The 26,807-nt window shown below is 33.6% G+C and overlaps 1 protein-coding gene across 5 annotated transcripts in view; it reads right to left on the reverse strand.

The window, feature by feature from the left end:
• Positions 1 to 26,807, reverse strand: part of CNKSR2 (connector enhancer of kinase suppressor of Ras 2) — a 255,875-nt gene that overhangs the window by 90,154 nt on the left and 138,914 nt on the right. For 4 of the 5 annotated variants that reach the window (XM_022560502.2, XM_022560501.2, XM_022560500.2 and 1 more), the window contains 2 exons: positions 16,834 to 16,967; positions 11,469 to 11,680 (listed from right to left, as the gene is read on the reverse strand). In XM_022560502.2, coding sequence (XP_022416210.1) covers positions 11,469 to 11,680; positions 16,834 to 16,967 — 346 coding nt within the window. Of the gene's footprint in view, positions 1 to 9,750; positions 9,796 to 11,468; positions 11,681 to 16,833; positions 16,968 to 26,807 lie in introns of all 5 variants that reach the window. The other variant, XM_089904688.1, reaches the window with a different exon arrangement.

Below are 26,807 nucleotides of genomic sequence, written 5' to 3' on the forward strand. Positions count from 1 at the left end.
AAAGACTCCTAAAGTCTCACTTCTATTCTCAGTCTCCAATTTCTCTCCTCCTCTTTTTCTTCCTAGCTTTACTGAGGTATGATTGACAAATTCAAATGTTATACATTAAGGCTGTACAGCATGACTTTTTAAGGTTTGCAATGTGATTATACACACACACACACACACACACACACACACACACACAGACACACACACTGTGAAACGATTACCACAATCAAGTTACCACGTCCTTCACCTCATATAGTTACCATCTGTGTGTGTGTGTGTGGTGAGAACACTTAAGATCTATTCTCTTAGCAAAATTCAAGTATACGATGGAAAACATTAGAGTGGTTCCTCGAAAAATTAAATATAGAACTTCCATAGGATCCAGCAACCCTACTTCTGGGTATATATCCAAAGGAAATGAAATCAGTCTGCCTAAGAGATATCTGCACTCTCATGTTCATTGTAACATTGTTCACAATAGCTAAGATATGGAAACAATACAAGTGTCCATCAGTAGATGAATAAATAAAGAAAATGTGGTATATGTATACAATGGAATATTACTCTGCCATAAAAGAAGGAAAGCTTGCCATCTGTGATGACACGGATGAAACTGAAGGACATTATGCTTAGTGAAATAAGCCAGACACAAAAAGACAAATACTGTATGATCTCACTTACATGTGGAATTTCCTCCTCTCTCTTGAACCTTCTCCAATTAAGCTCTTGCCCCCTGAACTCCACTAAAACTACTACTGTCAGGGTCACTAGTGCTTCCATGTTGCTAAATCCAATAGACAGTTCTCAGAACCCTTGACTTTTCTGATCTGTCTGCAACATTTGACACAGAGGATTATTCCCTTCTTGAAACACTTTTTTTACCTGGCACCCAGGATTCTGTCTTCCTCTGGTTTTTGTCTCCTCTTCTTTTCCTAAACTCACATGCATCCTTCAGAGCTAAGCAAAAATGTCATTTCCTCAGGGATACTCTCCTTGACCTTGTTCTAGGTTGGGTTCCTCTATGTTTGTTTTTATTTTCTTTTGTAGCTTTTTAAAAATAGCATGCCAGTTATAGTCAAATAAGTATTTATTAAATTAGTTGCTTCAATTCTGTCCCTATTCTAGAATGTAAATTTCACAAAGGAACAAAAATTTCTCTGTCTACCTGTGGTATTCCCAGCACTTAGCACAGTGCCTTAAACATAGTAACAGCTCAATATTTGTTAACTGATTACTTGTTAAGAAAGTAAACAGGGGACCTTCCTCATACATTGGACTAAAAAGGTCCAAGCTATACCGTTAGTTTCTATTTTCAAAGTTTCCTTCCCCTTCCTTCCTGTCAACTTTCCATTCCCCTCCTTTTCACTTTCCCTCCCTCACTTCCTTCTAAGGAACCTGACCAACCACTTTCATTATTCTAACAAACTGAGCCTAACAGAGCTGTTTGGTAATCAAGCCAGAACTAGAAGTCCTGCCTCCTGATTTCTTATCTAGAAACATTCCCATATTAAGCTACCCATGATGTATGCTGAAATACTACTGAATTGCTGCCTTTTTCAATTGTATCCCTCCCCTACCTTTTAAAAACTCTGTCCCCAACATGCTAAAATCCTTAAGTTTCAGGGTGATATACAGCATCTGAGAAGTAATCTTCTCAATTACAGTTGTCAAAGAGTTGAAAAAAAAGACTGCAGAGAAATTTCTCCTTACGTCTGATATATCCTTTAATGCTCACAAAAGAAGCTTTCTCTAGAGGCTAAGGAGAAAAAATATATACGTACACACATATACACATCTGTTCTGAATATTTTAGCCAATATTTTGATGAAAATGAGTGTATTAAGGAATGTTAAGCTATAAGCATGCCACATACACCCATCAAACTCCCCACATACCAGACAGAAAAATTGCTTTCAGATGGTTGACTGCATTTCTAGGAAAACATCCCGAGATTATTTAAGGTAGAGAATCACACATTTAAAGAGGAGTAAAACTGAATTAAGTGGAAAGTCAGTAATTTTTTAAGGATAAAGGCAACATATCTGGATCTAGTAAAATAAGTAAAAACTGGGCACTCTGATCCCTAGGGCCATATTTTTAAAATTTCATTTCTGGATAAAAGAGCTTGGGGAAAAAGTGGCTTGTAAACATCACAATGTGATGATTATTTAAGTACTGGATTTAATGCCTTATAATATAAATCAAATACAAACCTAATGATTATTAATTTGAAATCGTCTCAGTTGCATTAATGGAGAACAAAAACAATTAAAATCTCATTTCAAAGAATAAGCTACATCTTGTTTGTGAATTTTCCTTTCGCTTCCTAAAGGTGATCTAGACTTTAAATGGGGACTCACATAAAAATTGTTGAAGGAGAAAATTTTGAACTGCATCAAAAATTATAGGGAACTTTAACACTTGATTCCAAGGCTAATTACATTTTGAATCAAATTACATTCTACCAAGAGAGCAAATGTGCTGTACACACTGGAGTTCAGAAAGGTTACTTTAGTTGAAATGCTGCCACTGTGCACAGAGACGGGGAAGGATTCACATGGTTTAAATGCTGTCTAAGCCGCAAAAGAGTTCTGGGTTCTCTTTTGAAGGCTCTGGTGGGTAAAAAAACAATGAGCTCTGCTAAATACTTTTGCCCCCTGCTGTGCTCAGCAATACAATTGTGGGAAAGAAAGATGATGTGGGGTAAATAGTATTTGGTTAAAAACATCCCATTTTCAAGTTAAAAACTACAATTAAAGCAAACTATTTTTAAAGATCTTAGTAAAAGCAGTATCTTGAAAATCTTATCAACCTATAGAAGACAGTCACCCCTTCTCATGAAAAGCGAAAAGGACAATGATTAAGACCGTCAATTGAAGACCCTCATTTGAAATAAACAAAATGACGTAATAACTTTATAATTCCTTTCACATATTTTTCTCTTTGGGATCATATTAGTCAGTGAAGTTAGAAAGAAAGGTAGAGATGAAAAACTTCACACACACCACAGTTAATTTCTTAGGATTTCACCGATAATTAGTTTTGGAGTCAGCCTCTGAATGTAGACTTTGAACTTCTATTTCAGTACTCTTTTCACTGCATTAAATTGCCTCAGTGATGAATTCAAGACCATTGCATTACACAAAAATCCAATTCATTTTTCTTCAAAAATAATTCACTGACATGTATGATTACTGCTTTTTAAAAAAGTATACTCCCAGCCAGTTTGCAACTCTTGCAAAAAGTTCTTAAAGGCTAGGTAAAGAACTAACGGAGGATTAGAACATAAACTGTAGATGTAACTGTATTTGTTGTCCATCCCTTAACAAAGATGGAAAATAAACTGGTTTGACATGATGTGTTATTTATAAAGTGATGCTAGGTTGTCATACTTTTAAATGGCTGTATATTCTTTTAATTATTTCCTCTAATGTCTCCAGTCATTAAGATAATCAGTGTATAATTTTTAGTCATCTCTTTTAACAAGATTGGCTATAACACTTGACATTTTCTATCCCCAGGGTTCTATTTCCTTCATGATTCTAGCAAATTGTTTTGCAGTGATACCAGTAATTCTATGAGGAGCCATGCACTGATCTTTCCAGTTAATATTTATTACTTTAGTTTGGACTTCCATCACAAATAAGATTTACTCTAGAAAATGGCTTTTCTGCACAATAAAAATGAAGATGACATTCAACAAGCTGTCTGCTGGGGCAGACTTCAAGTTAAGAATAGAGGCTTTTCCAAATGCTTATCTGTTAGGTCAGCTGTTTGCAACTTAAAACAAAGAAATTTTATCATTGGTATATTGGTCTTTAAGAAGAGCTGCAACTCTATTTCAGCCTTTCCAAAATATATTCCATCAAACATTAGTTCCATTGGGAGGTTAATAAATATTTTGTGACCAAAACCAAAAAAGATGCAATGTACAAATACATGTGGGAAACAATAAGCTAACCCCAATTCAACAAGATTTTCAAAGCCTTTAGTATGCTAATGTGCATTTATTAATCTCCAAGAGGGGGATAAAATATGCAGAGCTTCCCAATCTTATTTAACCACGTAATCTCTTTCATTTACAAAGATTCTCTTTCAGAACTAGTGATCTGAAGAACATACATAGGAAAATGCTGGATTACTTAAGCCACATTGTGATCTGAAAGCAGACACTAACCACTCTATTTAAATTTCACCTTGCTACCATTTATTATATCTTTTTCCCATTGAGGGAAAGTGCATTCCGATTTCAACTAGGCACAATGAGTTCCCTCCTGTTCCAGGCAGGGGATGTCATGGTTAGGTTTTCTACTATAGAGCAGGGTAAGTCATCTCAGATACTCACAACCTTATAGACAATATGCTAAGTTTGAGTAAATGCAGGTCTATCCTTCCAGAGCAGTAAGTTCCCAGATTCTCTGAATAAAAAAAAGGCAATTGGTCCTATGTCATACAAGGGCTCTTTGATTTTCTAGTCATATACATCTGCTTCTGTATTCAATTTGTCTGCAACTGATTCTTCTTAATTTAGCTAGGGTTTCTCAACAGCAGCACTCTTGATGTTTTGGACTGGATCACTCTTTATTGTTGGGGGCTGTCCTATTCATTGTAGGATGTTTAGTAACATCTTGGGCCTCTATTCACTAGATACCAGTAGCACCTCCACTCCCATTTATGACAACTACCAATGTCCCCAGAAATTGCCAAATGTCCCTAGGGGGCAATACTGACCCCAGTTGAGAATCTCTGAGTTGGACTGTTTCTATTCTTGGCTTTCCCATTTTGTCTTTAAGGGAAGCACTAGTATCTTTGTGTTAATTCATTTGAAGAGTTTTTCTTTTCCTCTAATAGTTGCATCAACTTTGCTGATTTGGTTTGCTAATCCTTCCTTTTTATCCACATATTAATATTCTGGAACTGTATTAAAAGTTTTTTTTTTTCTTAAGCTTACTGTTTTATCTATTACCTAGTACCTTCAATTCTTTCAGGGCAATCTGATCTTGCCAGGTTTCATTTCTTTGAAAGTCTCCAACTATTTAACTTATTTCACATATTATTTTCACTATCCTTTTTTAAAAGCAACTAATATTAAACTTTAAAAAGGTGTGGGGTTTGAACTGTTTTCAAAATTTTGATGCTGAGAGGTTATAACTAGGCCCTTCTGCCTAGCATATGAGGTAGTGATTTCAATAACAGAACTTAAAAGAAGACTTGGATCACGAAGGTTTCTAGTGTTATGAGCTATTTGATGCTCTTCCTTCTACTTTTCAAAACCAAACCAAAAGAAACAAGCAAATTCTATATTTCTTTTAATTGGTATGATTTAAATGGCTGGTTATTTATTGGGTAGGTAGAGGGACCAAACCGAGGGAATACTTCCATTCCTTTTGTTCTTTATTAAGTCCCTCCACAGGAAAGGAGGAAGTGTTAATTTGATCCATCAGCACTTCAGAATCTTTGAGACACTTTTATTTATGAGCAGCAGTAATTTATTATGCCATTTAGGCACCATTTCTTGTAAGCATGGTTTCTTTTTTTTTTTAAGTCTTTATTGAATTTGTTACAATATTGCTTCTGTTTTATGTATTTTGGCCGTGAGGCATGTGGGATCTTAGCTCCCCGATCCAGGGATCGAATCCATACCCACTGCATTGGAAGGCGAAGTCTTAACCACTGGACCACCAGGGAAGTCCCTAGGCACCATTTCTTGAGTACTTTCTATGAGGCAAGACCAGTGCTAAGTACTTGAGATACAGTATCTCATTTAATGCTCATAAAAACACTAAAAGTAGTATTGCTATCCCATTTTACAGATAAGGAAACAAAAACACAGTGAGGCTAAGGCTCAATTACAAGGTCAATCAGTTATTAAAGGCCAAGCCTTGGCACCAAATTCAGGTCTATCTGACCTCAAAACTCATGCTCTATTTCTATCAGTAAAATTATACAAATTAAAGAAGAGTACCTTCCCTAGGTGATTACTCTAATTTTTACATTAGGAACAGACTATTTTCTATTTCTATGCCAAAATATTGCTGAACTACTTCTCCATCAGTTACATGGTCCCTTATCACCATCACCTTGATATTCAAAATTATTTTGTGAAGCTAACTAACATGCAGTCTTTATGAAGTGTATTAAATAAGTCCAAAGGAATAAGAATTCCTGTGAGTATAGTACATATCTCATATTTCTGAATTTTTGATTCACTAATTTCTATTTCTATGTTTAGTTCTGCTTTGGAAGTAGTGCGTTTTACTTGAGCACAGAAATTTCTTGTGTTAGAATCCCATTTTCTTTTCTCTCTAGCATAGCTGATGAATGACAGCTGAACTTTTATTTGATAAGGAAGATAATTTATATGCAAAAATCACAGGAAAGGGAACAAGCTTTTATTTGGAAATAAAGAAATGCAAATGTATTACGTGTACCTTTAAGAAATGTTTGAAATAATGTTATTAATTCTAATTTAACTGCCCAAAAGATAGAATGAAGTTGTAAGACAGAGAAAGGTGATTTTGAAGTATGAGAGACCCTGGAACCTTCAGACCATATCCCTACCTCACACTGATAAAACTCAGTTCACAGTATCACTGCCCATAAGTCCTTCACCATGCTACTGTTAAATCACTTCAAGTCATTTGCTATTCATGTGGATAAAAGGGACATGGTATTTGGTTTTCTCTTGTCCCAACTACTCTGGTGGAAAATGTTCAGGTATAATATTACAGAAATTAATTTTCCTCAATGCACAGTGTGTACAAATAACATTTCTGAGGAGCACTTGTAAAATACCAACCTTGCATTCGTTCACGTGCTTTTTGTGAGGTCCTGGATTTTCAATAAATCAGAAAAGGTCTGAATTCCTTCAAACCAATACTATTCTATAATATTACTGTAAAAAATGTTTTTATCCTATTCTTATAAAATATGACCACTCACAACCACAAAGGGACTCAGCCAACTGTGTCTACCTTTTAGCAGGTTTCTATGCACAGAAATGTGCTATGATGGAACAGCAAGGGCAAGGAGTCTGTGAACAGTGAAAAGGGAAAGCTGATGGGAAATATTACCATTCTGAAAAGCTGCCAAGCAACTTATCTCATCAAATTTGAACCTTTGCCTTTGAAGCATGAGCAGATGAGACCAAATAGTTAGTGATTTAATGCTATCTTTTTTCACCCTTTTACTTTCACATTAAAGTTTCTTTTTTTTTTCTGAACTTTCTGTTTATTCACTCCATCTTATTCTTGAAAGACTTTTAAATGGCTCATATTATTATTATTTACCTGTTGAGATATTTCAGTTCTTTGTTTTTTTCCCTAGCTTTATTGAGGTATAATTGACAAATAAAAATTGCATATATTAACATGATGATTTGATATTATATGTAAACATTGTGAAATGATTACCACAATCAAGCTATTTAACACATCTATCATCTCAAATAGTTATCCTTTTTTTGTGGTAAAAACACTCAAGATCTATTTTCTCAGCAACATTAAAGTCTCTATGTAATAATGACAACAGTGAAAAGAAATATCTAGCACATACTGGGCACTTTCTAGGCAATTTACAGTGTGTTGTCATTAAATTCTAACAGAAAGTCTATCAGGCAGATATTATCATCTTTATTTAACAAATGAGAAAACTGAGGCCTTGAGTAACATTCTTAAGGTCACACTGGACTAATTAGATGGCAGTCAGGATTACCAAGTATGGCTGATGATAAAGTCAATGCCAGCGATCACTAATCTAGGTTGCCTCACCTACTATATCTGTATTTCCAGAAATCATTCTTGTTTATTGTTTTAGGAAAGTAAAACCTATTATATGCTCTCTCATTTAAAAAGGGCATACACATTGTTGCTAACCGTACCCCTCAATTTAGCTATCTTTTCCTAAGGTGTGTTAAGGCCATGTCTATGTAAATGCATGTTTATTATAGTGTCAGGAAATACAAAACATATAGAAAAACATATTCGAACAGATCTAGTTCTGCTTGCCTGAAATCAAATGCTTGAATTTGGAAGGGGTAATGAAATTTTTGGAAATTATTTTTCCTACACTTTTGCAAATTATTTTCATAATAGTTAGCTATCCAGTACCACTGGTAGAGCCAACAAATATCCATGGGTATTTAATCCCAGCTCTACCACTTACTAGTTGGGTAAGTTATTTAACCCATCTGTAAAGTGAGGATTCTATTAGTATCTACCTCACAGGGTTGTTGTGAGGATTAAATGGGTTAATGACTTTTAAATGCTTAGAAGAGTGCCTGGCATACATAAATCTCAACAGGTATTATTTACTTATTTTCTAGACTGGCCATCCACTGTCTATCCATACTGTATTTATCTTACAGCTTAGGGCAAATAACTAATTTTTTAATTCACTCTTAGCCACAAAGAGTGGGTTCATGATATAAAATGAGAACTTGGTTAATCAATACATTTTAAAGCTCACAATTAGGATATTTTCAAGTATTTTTCTTTCCATCTGTTTCTATGTCACAGTGTCTTATAACAGAGCTTCCCTAAATATTTTTGTCTTATATATCTATCATATGAATGAAACCAAAAGCACACACTAAAAACTGTATCAAGGGGCTTCCCTGATGGCGCAGTGGTTGAGAGTCCGCCTGCCGATGCAGGGGACACGGGCTCGTGCCCCGGCCCGGGAAGATCCCACATGCCGCGGAGCGGCTGGGCCCGTGAGCCATGGCCGCTGAGCCTGCGTGTCCGGAGCCTGTGCTCCGCAACGGGAGAGGCCATAACAGTGAGAGGCCCGCGTATCGCAAAAAAACAAACAAACGAACAAAAAAACTCTATCATGTTTCTCCTTTGCTTCTCAAAATCCTATTTAGACTCTTATAACTCTAAACCTCTTTGAGTAAACAGGTAAGCTGGGAAGTTAATAGGTAGTAATGGTGACTAAGTCCACATACTTGAAGATAAGGGTATTTGTAACTAAGAACTAAGTTGAACACTGTAAGGCTAAAGGACTTATACAATGCCTTTTAAGGTATTACACAAGTGCTAACAGGTTAAATTACTGTCATTTTCAGAAAATATGGACTTTTTTTGTAACTTCAGGGTTTTTTTTTGTTTTCAATATACTTCAGCAGGATCAAGTATTTCATTGTCATTGTTTTTAAATCCAAGAGAATATTGTCACACTTGGGGGTTGATGTAATGGGACCATTTTATAGGTTAAATAAAGAAGTTGTCATCAGTTATTGCTTATTAAGGTTTGAAGTTACTTGGGACCTTTAGGGTCTGGGCTGGGAGATTTATATAAACCCTCAGATCTCAGATCTAGGTTTGAGAAGGTGTCAGGTATTTAGTGGGGATAACCAGCATTTAGAAACCCTGGATAATGACTATTCATCATTTAAAACTCAAGCATAAATGTCACTTTTATTTATGTGACTTCCCAGGAAGACTCTGGGGCTTCAGCTCCCAGGCTACTGCAGCACTCTGTTCACACCTTCTTACTTACCTAAAGTGGCTGCACTGCATCTCTTTGTTTTTTCCCTCTGCATTGTGACTGCCTTCCAGGGAAGATTTATGTTTTATTCATCTTTGCATCCCAAGTGCCTGGCTGACCTGATGCACACAACTAATATTAGCTGAATGAGTTAACAAATGAATTAATCTTTGGGAATACTATGGCCACAAATTCACATATGTGAAAGGTAAGTTTTATTATTTAAGAGCTGATTTTAAAAAGGTAAATATACATTCAACTGCTAGCTACCTGGAACAACTTTCAAGTTGTGCCAGGGAATCTCTACTGAAGTATCTATAAGTATCTCTAGTGAAAGTTCAGACTCTATGACCAAAAGTAAAAGAACTTTTGCTTTTACTTCGTTATCCCTCTTTTAAGCATATATACATTTCTTTTCTCCTAAGTGGTTTATAAAAGTATATCAAGTATCTTAAGGATATCTACTTTTTCTAAAATTTAAATGGTATTCTATTTTATTGGAAGAGATATGATCTGTGGAACATGATAGCACTAGGTGCTTTAAGCCATAGTTTGAAGGAACTAAGAATTCAGAGCCATTTAAGTAAGAACTTAGTAAGCTATTTTTTTATAAAGCTGTCAATAATCAACTTCATCTGGTGACTATAAGTTCCCCTTAAATTAAACATTCTTATCTACTTCAACACAAGTAGAAAATAGCCAGAAAATTCTGGGACATAACAAAAGAAGAGTTGATATACATTAATGCCTATCCAATAATAGGTAGTCAATAAGTACTTGTGCAATGAATTAACAAAAATAAAAATCTCATGTGATGGGGCAGGGGCAGGGATAAAAAGATGGCAGGCCTCTATACTGCAGAGGTTTACAATATAATAGTGGAGAAAAGCAAAGGTACAAATACCTTCAATTTATGACAGTTCAAAATAAGTGCCACCAGAGTAGTATAATTGAGGAGGAGCACATGATAAAACAGCACATGTACAGAGAATAACACAAAGCAAGATAGGTATGGTTCCTATTATTTAGGATCGTCTTGGCCAAAACTTTTCATACATAATTATTACCAAAGAGCTGTAAGGAAACAGGGCGTGGGTAATAACGTAGGTAATCTTTCGGAACCACAGGAGGGAGGCATATGGCCATAGTGAAAAAGTAAGGGAGGCAGGTGGAAAGAGAAAGTTAGAAACAACTTTCCTTCTGCTCAGCTCCCACTCATCAAGTCTGAACTAATCAGCAAGGATCCTGCCCTTCCCCCAAAACTGAAAAGGAAGGAGCATAGAATTCCAGTTCAATACACTCATTCTTGCAATAGGACCATAGGTGTTACTACTTTAACTTTAGGCAACTTTATCTGCAAATCTTACAGCTACACTATATCAATTTTTAAGTATTTGTGACTGGGTTACTTTCTGGGTCATGCATGGAAAAACAGGAGTCAGATAAAAAATCCTGGGACATGGTAACTCTAGGCCCATCTTTGCTTTAAATACATTATGTCCTTCCTATTTAAAATCCACTCAAAATTTACAGCTTCTTATAAAAAACAAAAATTGAGATGAGATTTTACCCAGAAAAGTCCATCTAAAGATTTTTTAATACCTGAGAAATAAGGAAATTTTATTTTAAATAAGTTATGTTAACAGTAAATATTCATTAAAAAAAGGGGAAAAAAACCCTTGAACTAGTCCAGTTTTGCAACACCTGATCTACAAAAATTACATGTGAGTCAAAAAGGTTTCCGTAAATCATTAATGAGTTAAAATGCTACCTACTATTCTTGCTTATTTTTGGAAAACTTGGAATAAATTTTAATGTCATGCCTCATATTGTTGAGATTCCACTTGGAAGCATACGACAGACACAGATCAATTATAAAGATTCAAAAGCTATCAAGTAATTTTCACAACCCAAAAGCCTAGGAAAAGAAATTGAGATTCCCATACCAGACATAAGCTCTTTCATCAATGTAAGAGAAGAACTCTTACCATAAGTTGGGGTGCTTTCTCGTCTTCCTTGACTACTTGATCTTCCCTTTTCATATTCATAACAATACAAGACAGTATCTTCCTCCACAATATTAAACCTCTTTCGATATTCCTGATCCAGAAATGAATTTGGTGATTCAGATCCCTTATGCACTGGCTTGCCCACCATGTGTCCTCTGAGGTCTTCACAAGGAAGGTTTCCTTTTTCATCCCTAAAGAGATGGTAAAGGAGAAGGATGTAGAAAAGTGTTACAGTGGTAAAATGACAGAGACAGTCTAAAGTAGTAATAATGTCCTTCCTATATATCTTCTGATCTTTCCAAACTTTCTCTGAGGTTTATAGGGCAACTTTAAATTATTCCTGTTTTGCAGGAAAAAAAAATGCCAAGGCTCAGAGAGGTTAAATGACTAGCCTAAAGGTTACACAGCTAGACAGAGGCCATGGATCTTCTAACTCCTGCTCTAGTCCATGTTCAATACTATGGCACATAAAAGACATCATCTTAGCTCATAAATTCCTTTTAGTGCTTAAGAAAGTAGGTATAATGTTAACAGTGCTAACAATGTAGCTTTCTTCTGCTAGTTTATCTAATTGATTCATGGTAATATTTGCACTGCTTAAAAACAAAGATGTATTTAAGAACTACCACTTCTGTGAGGGTACTGTGACCTTAAGAACTAAGTTAGCACTATATAAACTGGTGTTGTAAGAATTTCAAACAGCTTGTTATTAATTTAAAATAAACCTTAATGAAAAGAATTATTCTCTGTATTTAAACTGTATTATCTCATTTAATAGTAAAAAAAGATATGTTCATGGAACTCATTCTAAATGGATATATCAAAATTTAATTACACATCAGCAACATTTCTTGTGGAGAGAGGGTGGAGAAACCTTACCATATATAGAGTTTAAGAATGGGATTTAAGATGGTGGCAAGTTGATTTTTTTTTTCTATAGGATTCTGAAGTGAAAAATCTCTAATTTAAATTTATGGGATCCCTAAAACTGTTACTCACACATAGTAAATATTAATCACACAGCCCAGGTGACTGGGACAATAATTTGGTAGAAATATTCCATTTAGGATTAGTTAAAATGAACCTTGCTTATTTTATGATAATTTCACTGACTAGCTATAAAATTTCTGTTAGAAAAGCTCATATTCTAGAACATGACTATGGATGTAAATGCAACGTTTCTTTCCTTGTTGATCACTAATTTTATTTCTTCCTAGTTCTTAATTGTTTCCAGTTCTACCCTAAACAGTGCCATGAATACTATCAAACCAGATAAAATTTAATTTTAAGTGCCAAGACTGAAATCTTAAATCCACAGAATAAACTGAATTATAACAAGACAGATAAAAATAACAAATTTATAAGTGACCTATTAAGTCTTATGAGATGGTGATGAGCTTATAAAGCTAATGTCAATTCTAAAATATGAGTTTCAGTTCACCAAAAATATTATACTTTTATACTACAGTATACTATACTTCTCTCTCAGTATACAAATGTCTATGTTGGGTTTGTCCAAATGAAGAGAACTATATTCCTATTATTTGAACTATGTAGAAAGTAGTAAATAATATTCTCAAGATTGACTGAATCAGCAAGCTGTCACTCTTTTATTTTATTTTTATTTTTTTACATCTTTATTGGAGTATAATTGCTTCACAATGGTGTGTTAGTTTCTGCTTTATAACAAAGTGAATCAGCTATACATATACATATATCCCCATATCCCCTCCCTCTTGTGCCTCCCTCCCACCCTCCCTATCCCACCCCTCTAGGTGGTCACAAAGCACCGAGCTGATCTCCCTGTGCCATGAGGCTGCTTCCCACTAGCTATCTATTTTACGTTTGGTAGTGTATATATGTCCATGCCACTCTCTCGCTTTGTCACAGCTTACCCTTCCCCCTCCCCATATCCTCAAGTCCATTCTCTAGTAGGTCTGTGTCTTTATTCCTGTCTAACCCCTAGGTTCTTCATGACATTGTTTTTTTCTTAAATTCCATATATATGTGTTAGCATACAGTATCTGTCTCTCTCTTTCTGACTTACTTCACTCTGTATGACAGACTCTAGGTCTATCCACCTCATTACAAATAGCTCAATTTTGTTTCTTTTTATGGCTGCATAATATTCCATTGTATAAATAAAAGTATTGCTTATTACCAAATTGTAACTATGAAAGCTAGTTCCTAGGCAACACAAAGAAAATAAATATAAAATCCAGGCACAATTTTATTTTTGGCTAGCTAAAAACTTTTCCTTAACAAATTGCCTGGTGCTTTTTGTTAGTTAGTCCTCTAGCAAAAAGAAACTGACACTGCAATTAGCTTGGAAACAGCCCTAATGAACTTGGGGCACTGGGGAAGGTTATGCCTATCCATAAATGGGCAGACGTTTCTGCCAGGCCTGTGACATGAATGTTAATGCAGCTGAGATCAGAGGGTGATTCAGCCCTAGTTAATTCACCATGCTCTACTTATAAGGACACACCCTGTGGTAGAAAATGGGAAGGGCTGGTATTCCTTACCTATAATGGTATGAGAGGCCTTCTACCAACAAAGAAGATTTATTAGACATGTCTATATGGGATGCATTCAATAAAGTTGAATTAAGAAAAGTACAGATCAAAACCAAACTTTGCAGTAGAATGAATTGATACATGTATTGCGTATATAAGTGGGTGTGGCTGTGTGTATATGTACTCACATTATGAGACCCTGAATAACTCAACATATTAATTTGTACTGCTATAAAAATTTTCTTAATGTTATACATCTATACATATATATAATAAATCTACACTTCTGCTCTAAAAAGGATTTAAGGGAACAGATGGAAAGTTAGAGCACTGCTTCACTGGACTATCTTTATATTTAATGGCTCACAGTAAAATTAATACGAGAAATTAGTATTTAAACTTCACAGTTGTGCAAGACCTACAAATTCTTGGTTTTCATGATAGAAAAAGAAATTTGGTTAAGTATAAAAGTTCACTGTATACTATGATAACGAAATTGTATACAGTCATATAATAAAAAACTGACCAAATTTCACTCACTTCACATACATGAGTGTTTTCTCTTTTAAAGAAAAAGTCACTTTTGCAATCACATTCTTTTTCTGGAATAAATGTGTTCAAAGAATTATAATCACATGAAAAAAAGTCTACCTAATTTGACAACCAGTCCTACCATTTTTAAGGTTTTTTGGTTTTAAGATGAGAAAACTTTTATTATTTACAATTCAAATTATCACCCAAATGCCTATCCTACATAAACAAAAGTTTTTAATGTAGGAAAAAATAAACGTTCAGATGAGTTAAATTAGGTGAGCCTCATTCATCCTCAAAATGAGAAGAAAAAAGCCACAGCTGTACCTATAAAAGAATGACAAATGCAAAAAGTTTTATGACTATAACTTCAAATCAAACCAGAAAATGCAGATAATTTATATGAGGCTGTGGTACAAAGGGAGTCTCATGCACAAATTTTCTAACTGGGCTATATCAAACGATTGTGTGACTAGGTAATTAATAATCTGACTCAAAAACATTTAGAACATTCTGTTAAATTACACACTAGACTAAGAATCAATTAAGGCGACAGATAATACCCTACTTATGAATTTTACTGAAAAGTATGGAACGTTCAAGCAATACTACCAAAACAAGTACCACTATGCTGATACTTCAATCTCTTGCATTCTCCTGCTTTTGTAAACAGCATGTTTAAAGCTTTTTATTGACTTCAATATATTGCCTTCATCATATCTGCACCACACTTAGAGGACAGAACTGGATTCTTTAACTCCTTTGTCTTCTGAAGTACATTTTAAATACATTCTGTCTAGGAAATACTCTCTTTATTACAAGTTCCTCCCTATCCAAGAGACAAGGAAAGAAAATCAAAGAACCGCAGAGACTTGCTAAAAATAATTTTCTGATGTTTATCTGTACATGTAGCCCTCTGAAGAATAAGGTCTTTTAAATAATCATTTGCACTGAAATAAAAATCTTTCCCATTAAAATGAAAACAAACCAAAAGATTCATTTCCTATTTGAAACACACATGGTTTTATTGCTCCTCTTACAAGAGTATTCAAAAAGTCTGATACTATCTTAATAGATTAAAATTCAACTTGAATTTGACTAGGATATCAGATGAATTTGTACATCTGATTGTAAATTTAACATGACTGTAAATTATATATTAGAACGATTTTTGAAACGCCAGCTTAGTAAATTGTATCTTCTCACAAACCATGTTCTCACAACCACATTTAATTCTCAAAAAAAGACCTAAAATGTTAATAAAATTGACTGCAGTTTTATTAGTAGATGACAACACAGTATTTGCAGACATGCCAATGTTGTCATGTAGCATTTAGACGGTAAAATGTCAGTACCATCATATCCAACAGAATGAAACATTAGGTATACTAAAGTGAAGAATAGTGAAAATTAATTAAAACAAGGAATTTCAGTACTTTTATTAAAGAATTTTAATATTAAGTATAGCTTGGAAACAAGAGACCTTAAATTATTGTTTTTGAAGGACTGCACAACTAATTTAAAAACTGAATCAAAATACTTTGTGATTGGTATTAATTATCCCCATTTAGTGCTGGCCCTTTTCCATAATTTTTGTATTCCACAAGGCTGGAAATCATAATGCTTTTGGACAAAATGCATGATGGCACAAAGTTATAGTCTTCCACCTGCCAAGAATTTCAAATAGGAATTTGGAACATGAAATGGAGATACAGCCTCCAGAAATCTGAAAATAGACTTTAAAGGCAACTCATTCTCTTGCAAACTCTCTCTACTTTCTGAAAGAAACATTAATGAACTAACCAAGTGGATACTGTAGAGACAGAGGTACTGGGGGAAGAAACACTCTCCCTCATCATCATCCAAGAAAAAAAAATCTTCCTCATTACATACATTTAAGAAAGCATAGAAGTTATCTCTAACTTTCTCTTTTAGAAATAAAGTATGAAATGCTTCAAAGTAACTTGAGATTTCCTGTGGCTTCTTACCAAAGAGCCTCACTTATTTTTTACTTACTAAAATAATCCTAGCTACTATTTTATATTAGTTTCCTATTATGTGAGATAATGCTTATAAGATATTTAATGTAGAGTGTTTAATACAAATTAGTTATTGTTATTGTTATTATTAACTAGAGTACAGTCTCTATAAGGCAATGATTTTCCAGAATGTGCTCAGAATTCTCAACTGAGAAAATATTCAAGGTGTTTCGTGAGAATTTACTTCACAGTTTACGTGCACTTAGGTTAGTCTTTAGCTAGAAGCTACGGAGAACAACATGATGGTTAATTTTATACCTGGGAATATACGGTTCTGCAGGAGGAGGGGGAATGTAGAGATCCTGGAGGGCGGAACTGTCTCTTTTGGTGGGTGTACTGATGGTGCTGGAAGGCGTGGCAACGCTGCTTGTGGGACTTCTAGGTATAAGAGGCTGGTTAAAATGAAAAAGAAAATACATACGCACACAAACAACACACAAAACAACAACAACAATGACACATAGTTATCATTTTTAAATGATCTATTTCTACAAAGTTTTTGAACTTGGCTGAAATCAAGAAGCATGTTATTTAGCACATGGATATTCCTTTGAGTCTCCAAAAACAAAAAAATTTATCACTTTAGAGCTTTTCACTTAGTTCCTAACTCACCTTATTGTACGGCATAACCGCGTAAAAGCTATTTATAAGGTAAATCTATCATGCAGTGTTTCATAATGGGGAGATTTATCTCACAGTCAGAAACATATTTAAATTTGCTTTGTTAGAATCCCACTTTTGAAAGAAAGATAATAAAGAGTAACTTCCCAAAAAATTAGTTCACTCACATCCTGACTGGTGTACAAGAAAGATAATTCATATCGTTTCCCAAAAAAGATACATTACACTCCTAAGTCAGTAGAATGTGACAGATTCTCAAAAAAGTTTACAAAAATGGAGTATGAAAGGCCAATGCGAGAGAATATTTTCTAGGAAAATGTACTTTTTTCATAAATATAAACAATACTGTCTTCTCCAAGTCATTTTACGGTACATCTTCAAAAGTATGGTGATTAGTGTGACACAATCATTTCATTTTTCATAGGCACACACATTTACCATTGTTTAAAATAATTTTTAGTTGCATACCTATAGATTTCATTTTCATGCCTGTATTTATGTATTAAATAAGTTTTTTTAAAAATTAAGATTCTCTATATACTGAATTAAGCAATACATCAGGATGCATTAACTTACGAGCACTCCCAATTCTAAACGTCACAGCATTTGGAAATGATATTGTGGTTTGAGAAATTATTCTAAAGTGAAACTAAAATTCACAAATTTTCATGTTTATCTTACAGATCTTACTGCTTAGCTACATATACAATAACATATTAAAAAATAAGAACTTTAATGCAATCGCAAACAAAAATAATGATCACAAAATTAACTGTATCTTCACATGACAAGATGTTGCCATTTTAGCCAGTATGAAAACACTTTTTAGCATATCTATAATAGACCCATAGTTCTATTACTTTAACACGTATTGCTGGACACTCAAAAAATGGCATAGTACAACTATTTTATATTGTGACAATACTTTTGTACAGATAAACAAAATTTGTTCAAAAATCCAAGCATAAATACAATGTACAATGTAGGTCACTGGGGTAGGCTACATAGTTTATGACTCAGTTCATGGTTTTTGACCTTCCTTTTTACACAGCTCACCTTAATAGCTTGAAATCACACATCCTGCCAAAATGACGGTTAAGTTTTAATCTATGTGAAATAGAAATTTAAGAAAGAGAGAGAGAAGGAAAAATAATTGATAATTTATTTTGGGACTCTACAGTATTCTATCTTATATGATGTAAAAAAATAGTCAGGAAGTTTACATGTTGAGGAATTTTGATATATTTTGAAAGTACACAGTAAAGACTATTATGTTTAACTATGCTGATTTGGAATAGCATCCAGTTAAACTATGCGTGTCTTTTAGAAACAAAAATTTTGGCAATGGGAAATCCTGAAATTTATATAGGTAATCAGGAGTTACCTGTACAGATGAACACCATGAAGCCTGAGGAAATAAAGAATTATATTCTTTCTAAGGATGTATTACATGCCTCTACAACAGATCTTTGAATGATAGGACCTTTTTTTTTTTTTAACTGGAGTAAAATTGCTTTACAATGTTGTGTTAGTTTCTGTTGTACATTGAAGTGAATCAGCTATATGTATACCTATATCCCCTCCCTCTTGGGCCTCCCTCCCACTCCCCCTCCATCCCACCCATCTAGGTCGTCACAGAGCACCGAGCTGAGCTCCCTGTACTATACAGCAGGTTCCCACTAGCTATTTATTTTACACATGCTAGTATATTTATGAGGTTTGATAGGACCTTTAGATCAAGTGATCTGTGATGTGACTCTGTTTATCATTGTTTCCTCTCTGTCAGGACATCTTGGTATTAAAATACAAATGACATTAAAGAACAAGTCTAACCAAAATTTAATCATTATAGAAATGTAAAGAAAACATTCATTACACAGTACATTTCTTGCCAAAACTTTCTGTAACAGATGCACTGTGAGAGAAAAACTTATATTCAGTATGCTTTTAAAATGCTCTAATATGCTCTTATTTTAAAATATCCTAACACTACAAGTGAACTTAAAAACAAGTTCTAAAAACACAAGCATTAAAAAAAATAATCTAACAAATTTTTATTCTCTTTCTTCTTTTCTAGGGTCACTACTTCTATTTTGAAGACTTCTCTCCTTTTATTTTACCACCTGTAGAACTAAAGGTAATTTCTCCTGGTTAGTACCTATCCCGGCCCTCCCCAAACAAAGAGGAAGGAAGGAAGGAAGGAAAAAAGGAGAAGTAGTAGTCAATGATTACAAGTATATTTTAAATACCTCTGAAGTGTGAGGTAAGGACCAACAAAATATTTTATTCTGTCTGGACTATTACCAGGATTGTCTGTTTAGGGTACTTGTTCCTTCCCCTTCCAGGAAGTTTAAATATTAGCCTTGTCAACTTCCTTCAAATTGATATTTTCTCTAGGTTTCTATTTTCAACACGGAGTTGCTATTAATGTCCTCAGTTAACACAGTTAGTTAAATTAGCAAAAATGTAGAAGAAAAAGACTCTTAGATAGGCTTAAACAGATAACAGGTTTGATTGTGCCAGCTGGTTCAATTAATTGAAGCGATTGAAAAAAACAACTTCTTTCAGAGAAAGAAGAAATTAGTCAATCCTGTTGTTTAACTCTTACTGGCTAGTTATTTTATTAACTGGTAAATCACAGAAACCATTTAAACTGGTTTATCATGCAGATATCATCTGGCTAATCAAGTATGCCTGTACTAAGTAAAACACATTGTAAATACTAAATATATTCATTGTATTTTTGTCTACTAATTGTACTATTTTTGTCAAGCTAATCCAAGCTAAAAAGTAAACATTATTCTTGAGAATCTCATCTAAAAAAAGACATTAGGCAATGGAAAAATAAAATATGGTAAAATAGAAGCTTCATGGGAAAATGGAAATAGCTACTTAACCCCAAAGGAAATTTGTGATAATTTAAAATTATAATGTCTTAAAAATGTTCTAACTCTGGACAAGAATTGAAAGGGTACAAAATTAAATGACTAAAAGAATGAAGAAGGCATTAAAGAATATTAGAAAGATAGGCAAAATGTGACTAAATCAAGCACAGAATAAATGATGCTATTAGCTGAAATTATCAGTGAGAAATTCCTAGTTGTAACAAGTGCCATTAAAATTACACCTATTACCGATAACCAACAAGTACGTGAAAATACACAAAAAGTGACAAATACAGCCTCCCTCAAATCAAAAAAGTTCTCAGCGTTTAATTCAAAATTTAATAGACATATGCCTTAGTTTCAGAAAAAATACCTAAATATGTAAGTATAATAGTGCAGAAGGATAGTTCTTCCTACCTTGGTAACATTTAGTTTTAATCATTTCTTCATAACATAGTATAAGAAAAGTAGTTACCGTTGTACTATAAAGAATTTCCAATATAAGGAAAAAAAATAGAATTAAAGGGTAATATTTTTTATTTTACCACTTTGCCTTTTGATTCTTTCTCTTAACTGGTAAAATCTGCACAGGAAGAGAATTAAGAGCTTTCATCACTTATGGATAAAATACAAGGGTATTTTAAGACTGCATCTTCTTACTCAAGTAAGCATGAAGCTTCAGTATAACTTGATCCAGTACGGCATGCAATCAAGTATGATATGGATCCATTTTCGATTCTATCCAAGAGGATTTATTTCCTGGAAGGACCTTGCCATAAAATTTATTTTTCATATCTAAATGGTCCTACTGACATAGAGTTTTCCTTCCAGATTCAATGAGGCTCCAACAGGGAGGACATATTTTGCACATATGTTGTTACTCTTCTAAAATAAATCTATGATAGATTTTGGGGGCACTGGCATGCATCTCTTAAAATATCCAAATCCTAAATAAAATGATCATAAGCATCTCTTCAAATATACATTTATAACCTTAGGTCAATTAATGATAACTTACTACTGTGAACAGGACTCAGAAATTTATTAGGTTACGTACACATACATTTTTCATATTGTCCATTTTAACTATATAAATACCTTCAAATTGTATCCCACAATATGGTACGGCACAAATCTTCCTCTGAATCATGAGTGATGACTCACTATAGTGATAATATTCTACTCATCCAGTTTAAACATCATCGGGAGACTGTGATTATTATAAAATAAAATTTTCAGCTTTGGAAAGGGATCACTGAAATCTCACGTTAAATCCTCTGATGGCTCAGGTCTTTTCCTTGTGTCCCCGATTATAACATCTCTAAGGTAACTGAGCACACCTGGAAGGTATTAATGTACCTCTGAAAACACTATGGTTTTAAAGACTATGAGAAAAGAACGTCTATACCTTAAAAACTACATCTGATGTTAAAGGTTTTATTTGAAACAATTTACATTTTAACAACTCTTGGCAAGCGTATCTTAATTTAGTTGTCCCTCTATCTGGTAAGTGACCCAGCTTTCATAGAGCTATATAAAGTCTTGAATGAAACCAATGACATAAAGACAGCCCCCATGTTGAAGATTAAAACGGTGCGTTACACATTATGTAGTTATCTCTAAAATTCACTAATGCAAATATCACAAAGAGTTTGCTTTGTCTTCCAGGGGGAAAATACTCATTGAAATATGAATGATTACATCAAGTATAAAACCTGGCCATTTATTTTATTCACTCTTGGGAATAAGCACAGACTCAAATGGATCACAATATCCCATTATTCTAGCACAGAATATTCACACAAGTCCTTATTCAGTTCAAACACGTTTTTATTATAATTCCCAATACAAGTACCAAAATATTGTTTTACGTTAGCAACTCTGAGTCATCTAAACAAATGCTCCAGAGAAAATGCATTCTGGATTTTGGGAGGCAAGAAGTTGCATACAAACTTGTAAATTTCTTGACCATGTAAAGAATGTTAGATCTAATTTGGAAAATTATTGGGCATAATTTTTCCTGGGTAAGCTTTTCTTAAGTAGTAAATTATGTGAAAAGAGCTTAAGCAAGAGAAACACTTGTATTCAAAATTCTCGCACTCAGTTTTTTCACAGCTTTTTCTAGAATCCAAAGTTATAAATACAAAAGATTTGAGTCTTCTTTTTTAAGCATGTAACCTTCCCTTTCCTATCAGACTACAAAGAAAACAAACATTTTTTCCAAGCATATATTTGATCAGGAAGCTATATCTATATAAGTTAAAAATAGATATATGGGCCTAAAAGTAAGTATGTAGTTACCCAATGTACAACTAATATAGACTTTAGAGTCACACTACAAAATGGCTTTTTCCAATTAATCATCAAAATTTGCACATTGTACTGAAACTACCACTAGTGTATTTATTGCTGTCCACTCTTATTGGCATAGTTGATACTGCAACACTAAAACTGGACTTGCAATTTTTTCAATTTACAGTAAGCATTTTTAGGAAATTAACTAAAGAAATAGGAAGCTAAAGAACAAAGAAACTAAAAATAATTTTTCATCTTAGGTGATTATTTGTAGTCAGTGTTAACATTTTAAAAGCATTTGGTTGAAAAACACAAATGTGATTTAGATCCTTTAATTAATTTGCTTAAACACTGGTGAACAAAAATGTAATGTGACAATTGCTTGCAGCTATTTACTAATTTGAGCATGTAAAACATATAATTGTTTCTGCCTCCCAGTCAGCACGTTACATTTTTAGTTAAAGCTTATTTTCTTCTCATGTCATATCTAATATTACTTGTCTTCCTCTTCAAAACATGCTTTTAAAACAAAACTCTCAGAAACATATAAACTTTGCTACCAATGTTTTTTCAGTCACCCCAACCTATAACTTTGATATTAAAATAAATTTTATTATTGCTTACGTTTTTTATTTTTACAGAATGACTTTAACCATTCATATCTCTATGTATTTGAAATGTAACAATCAATTAATGTTCTTCAGTCATTACACCAGTTGAAAGACAAAATTGACTCCTATAACTATTTGCTTTCCATTTCTTCTTCTGCTCAAATTTATTTAAATATCCTGTAAAAATGGCATCAAGGTAATGCTAAGCAATAAAATTTAAAGTGAAAAGCACAAAAACCACTCAAGAAACTATCACATCGATTTAAGAGACTTATGGATTAGAACAGTTTAGGAGCAATTCTAATGATACAGCTTTATATCATTTCATACTAAAAATGTGTTTAATGAAACCTATATCAGTATATTGAATTCCAGCATTGATTTTAGTGATTATTTTTGAGATGCATTCTCACCAAAAAAAAAGCTGGGCTCCTAAATGTTTTTAAAAATTGTTGATTCCCAGTGATGATTTCAATCAACATTCTTGCCAGTGTCCAGCTAATTCTCCCATACATCTCTTGTAAGAAGAAAATGACACCACCCGTGCAAGCTGGTGACCTATGCACACTAAATTTAAAACCACAAACATCAAAAAATATACACTGAGGTCTATCCATAATTCCCCAGGATTTGTGTCATCGAATTGGAAGAACTTGACCATAAGCAATCACCATGCTTACCAAAATCCAGGACATTAGTAGAGGGTGCTACTAAGGACGTGTTTTAAAAACAGTTCTCAGAAAGCAAGGAATTGCTAGTTTGCTTTCTTAGAATAAAGATTCTACCTGAGGTAAAACATCTCTACTATATATGAATGGGTGCCGATGACAACAGAATTCAAGTCCAGATTAAATCTGCTTGTAGTATTTGACTAAAGTAGCTTTAAGTCTTTCAGTTCTATTGCAAAATGTCTGAGAAGTCAGGAATTTAACAAAAGAGCTGCCAAATTTCATGAAATGTACTAATGAAATTGCTCTGTGAGCATGAAGTTGAATTGTATGCTTTTGCTTATTTGGCTATAATTCCATGAATGCTTTTCAAAAGAAAATCCAAATTAAAATTTACCATTGCAGTTAATTAATAATAGAAGCTACTATTTGCTCTAGAACTTCCATTAAAACATGTGATATTCCTCAAAAATCTTCTGCCTTAGGGTAGATAAGGTTATGTTTTAGTTGTATAGGTACAAATTATTTCCTTATTAGTTTAAAAAATAATTATTCCTTTGTTAGAATGAAGTTGTTCTTTTTTTTAGAGGCATGTATTAGCATCTACCTCCCCATTATACAAACTATGCCATATTTTATCTGAAAATGCTAAGGCTGGTATTGTATAAGAAAAAGATAAAATAGACATATTGAGGTTAAATAAATGCCACAGATTGTTTCTTTTTGTAAACTCTATTTTAAATAATTCTTAGTAGACTATTGGTATAGCCTATGAAAAAAGGAATAACCTAATGTCCAATTCCTCAGGTTCGGACACTGAAAATTTATATTTAGGTGAGTTAATGGGCATTTTAGCTCCAACGTATTCATACACATACCAGAAGCAGGAATACAGTAAGAATGGTACTTATGTCTGCACAGAGGGCTGTTGCTACATTAAGCACTTATGTTTCACATCCCAGGTCCTTTCTTAGCCACTAGGAAAAATATGTGGCCTCAGGCAAAGTCACAAAGAATCCAGAACTGCCTGCAAGACCTTCTCATCCCACTATTTCTTTGATTTTTCCCCTTCTGGAAGCGAACCCTCAAGTTTTGTCCATCTTTGGTTGTATACATCCTCTAAAAATTCTGACCACATAGTTTCCATTATGCTTCTGGTTTCTTTTTGCATTTTAGCACAAGCCAAAGCCTTAAGATCAAAAACAAACTCTGTAATGGTACAATTTCAGGTCTTCGAAATAGATTCCAGGGAGATTTGGTGCTGGTGGTGTGGTATGTTAGAGTACTTATCTAGTGCCCTTACTCCTAAGACTTTGTTTTACCACCACTTGAAAGTATTTAATCAAAACGAATACTCTTCCTTCTGCTCTGTAAAAAGTCAATTTTCAAAGAAGTTGAAAGCAGGGTCCTCCCCTGCCCCCACTAATAGTATTGTTTATCTATAAGGCGTTGAACTTGGACAATACATTTTAGGTGAACTAAATTCAGTTGAAATAACAAATTTACAAAAACGTCAATACATCATATAAGCACTTATGTCAATGCTGATTTTCTTTTTTTCTGATTTTAGCATTCCGAAAAAGTAAATTTACAAATATACTCAGAGTAACTGAATAGGCAATGAGGAATAAATATAAGTAGTGATCTGACGAGGCACATTTCTTGGCATTTAGGAATGAAACTAGAAACAGTGCCTTAAACATCTATTACAATTATAATTAAGGAATGACGTAGAGTAATTTAAAAAATTAAAGTCTTTGTTCTCTAGTTTTGAATACACACACCAAATGTATGTGTAGCAAAAAAAAAATGCAGGTCTTTCAATTATTTCAGCATTTCCTATAAAAGTGATTCTTAACTAGATATTGTCATTACCTTAATTCTCCAGTTTGTGCTTGTGGAAAGGAAACTAAAAGAGGACCAAATCACCAATTTATTTTCTAGAGATATTCCCTCAAATAGAGTTCACGGATCAACAAGAAACTAGTGTCTTTTTGGTGTTCACCATGAAACAGAAGGTACTAGAGAGAAGTTGTTAAATTTAACCACACATATAGAGAAGGAAACCTAATGGCTGAAAGGGGTCTCTTCTTCAGGGTTCCCACCTCTCGGACTCTGAAGAAGGATCTTTGGGGAAGACATGTCAATAGAAAACTACAGAGTGGAACAACAAAGCAACTTATAATGCAGCGAGAAAATAAAATGATGTGATGGGAAGGTCTGATCTGCTAATCTATGAATTAATGACCCAAACACTGATCTCTCAACTTTAATGATCACCAAAAATCTTTGATAATAAACATATACTGCATTTCAAATGCATTTGGACATATTAATATAGTTTTAAAATATAGTTTTACGTATATTTGAAAAATAGAAAGATTCACATTAAAAATTTAAAGACCTTAATGTTAGTATATTTTATATGTTTTTATGTTACTTAAGCATAATGCAACTTTGAGGCCAAGAAGTAGGAAAGTTTTAAACAATAAGAAATCATTATAATCTATAAGGCCATTCATATGTAATGAAGAATTTAGGATTTTAGGGAAAAAAATCTAAGAATGGTGTAAGTTACTAATATAGAACAACAATTTACATAGCAGTGATAACAATGGCATTTCCATTTATTGCTTTTCTTTTTAATCTGAACAACAGGCAATGTTCTATTTCAATGGGCAATTTTAATTTTTAAAAATTAACCTTCTATGGAAGGTGATGGTCTTCTATTTTAAAAGTGCAGGTCTTGTGAAGAACAAGAATTTCTTCTATGATATGTTTGAAGATTATAGCCTGACTGAAATGGAAGAAAATGTATTACTTCCTTGTCTTTATCAATCAGAATAATATTTTTATAACTTCCTAGATACCTCTGGTTCTTAATGAATGTAATTTACTGACATCCAGAGTAATTTTGGAGTGACATTTCACATTGAAGAAAAATGCAGAAATTCTAACGCATCAATTTCCCTATTTTTGCCTCCGTACATGGTAGAAAAGAGAAAAATGATCAGTCAGGAAGAATGTGATAGGTACATTTTAATTACTATCAAAAGTTTCTTTACCTACTGTTTATAAACAACTATTTTTTATCTCATGACCTGTTTTTAAAAAATTCTATAAACTATCATCTAGTTTCCTCAAGAATTATA

The sequence above is a fragment of the Delphinapterus leucas genome, chromosome X (genome assembly GCF_059928025.1).
Source record: "Delphinapterus leucas isolate spDelLeu-1000000601 "Yukka" chromosome X, BTC_Dleu_Yukka2, whole genome shotgun sequence".
Taxonomy (NCBI): Eukaryota; Metazoa; Chordata; class Mammalia; order Artiodactyla; family Monodontidae; genus Delphinapterus; species Delphinapterus leucas.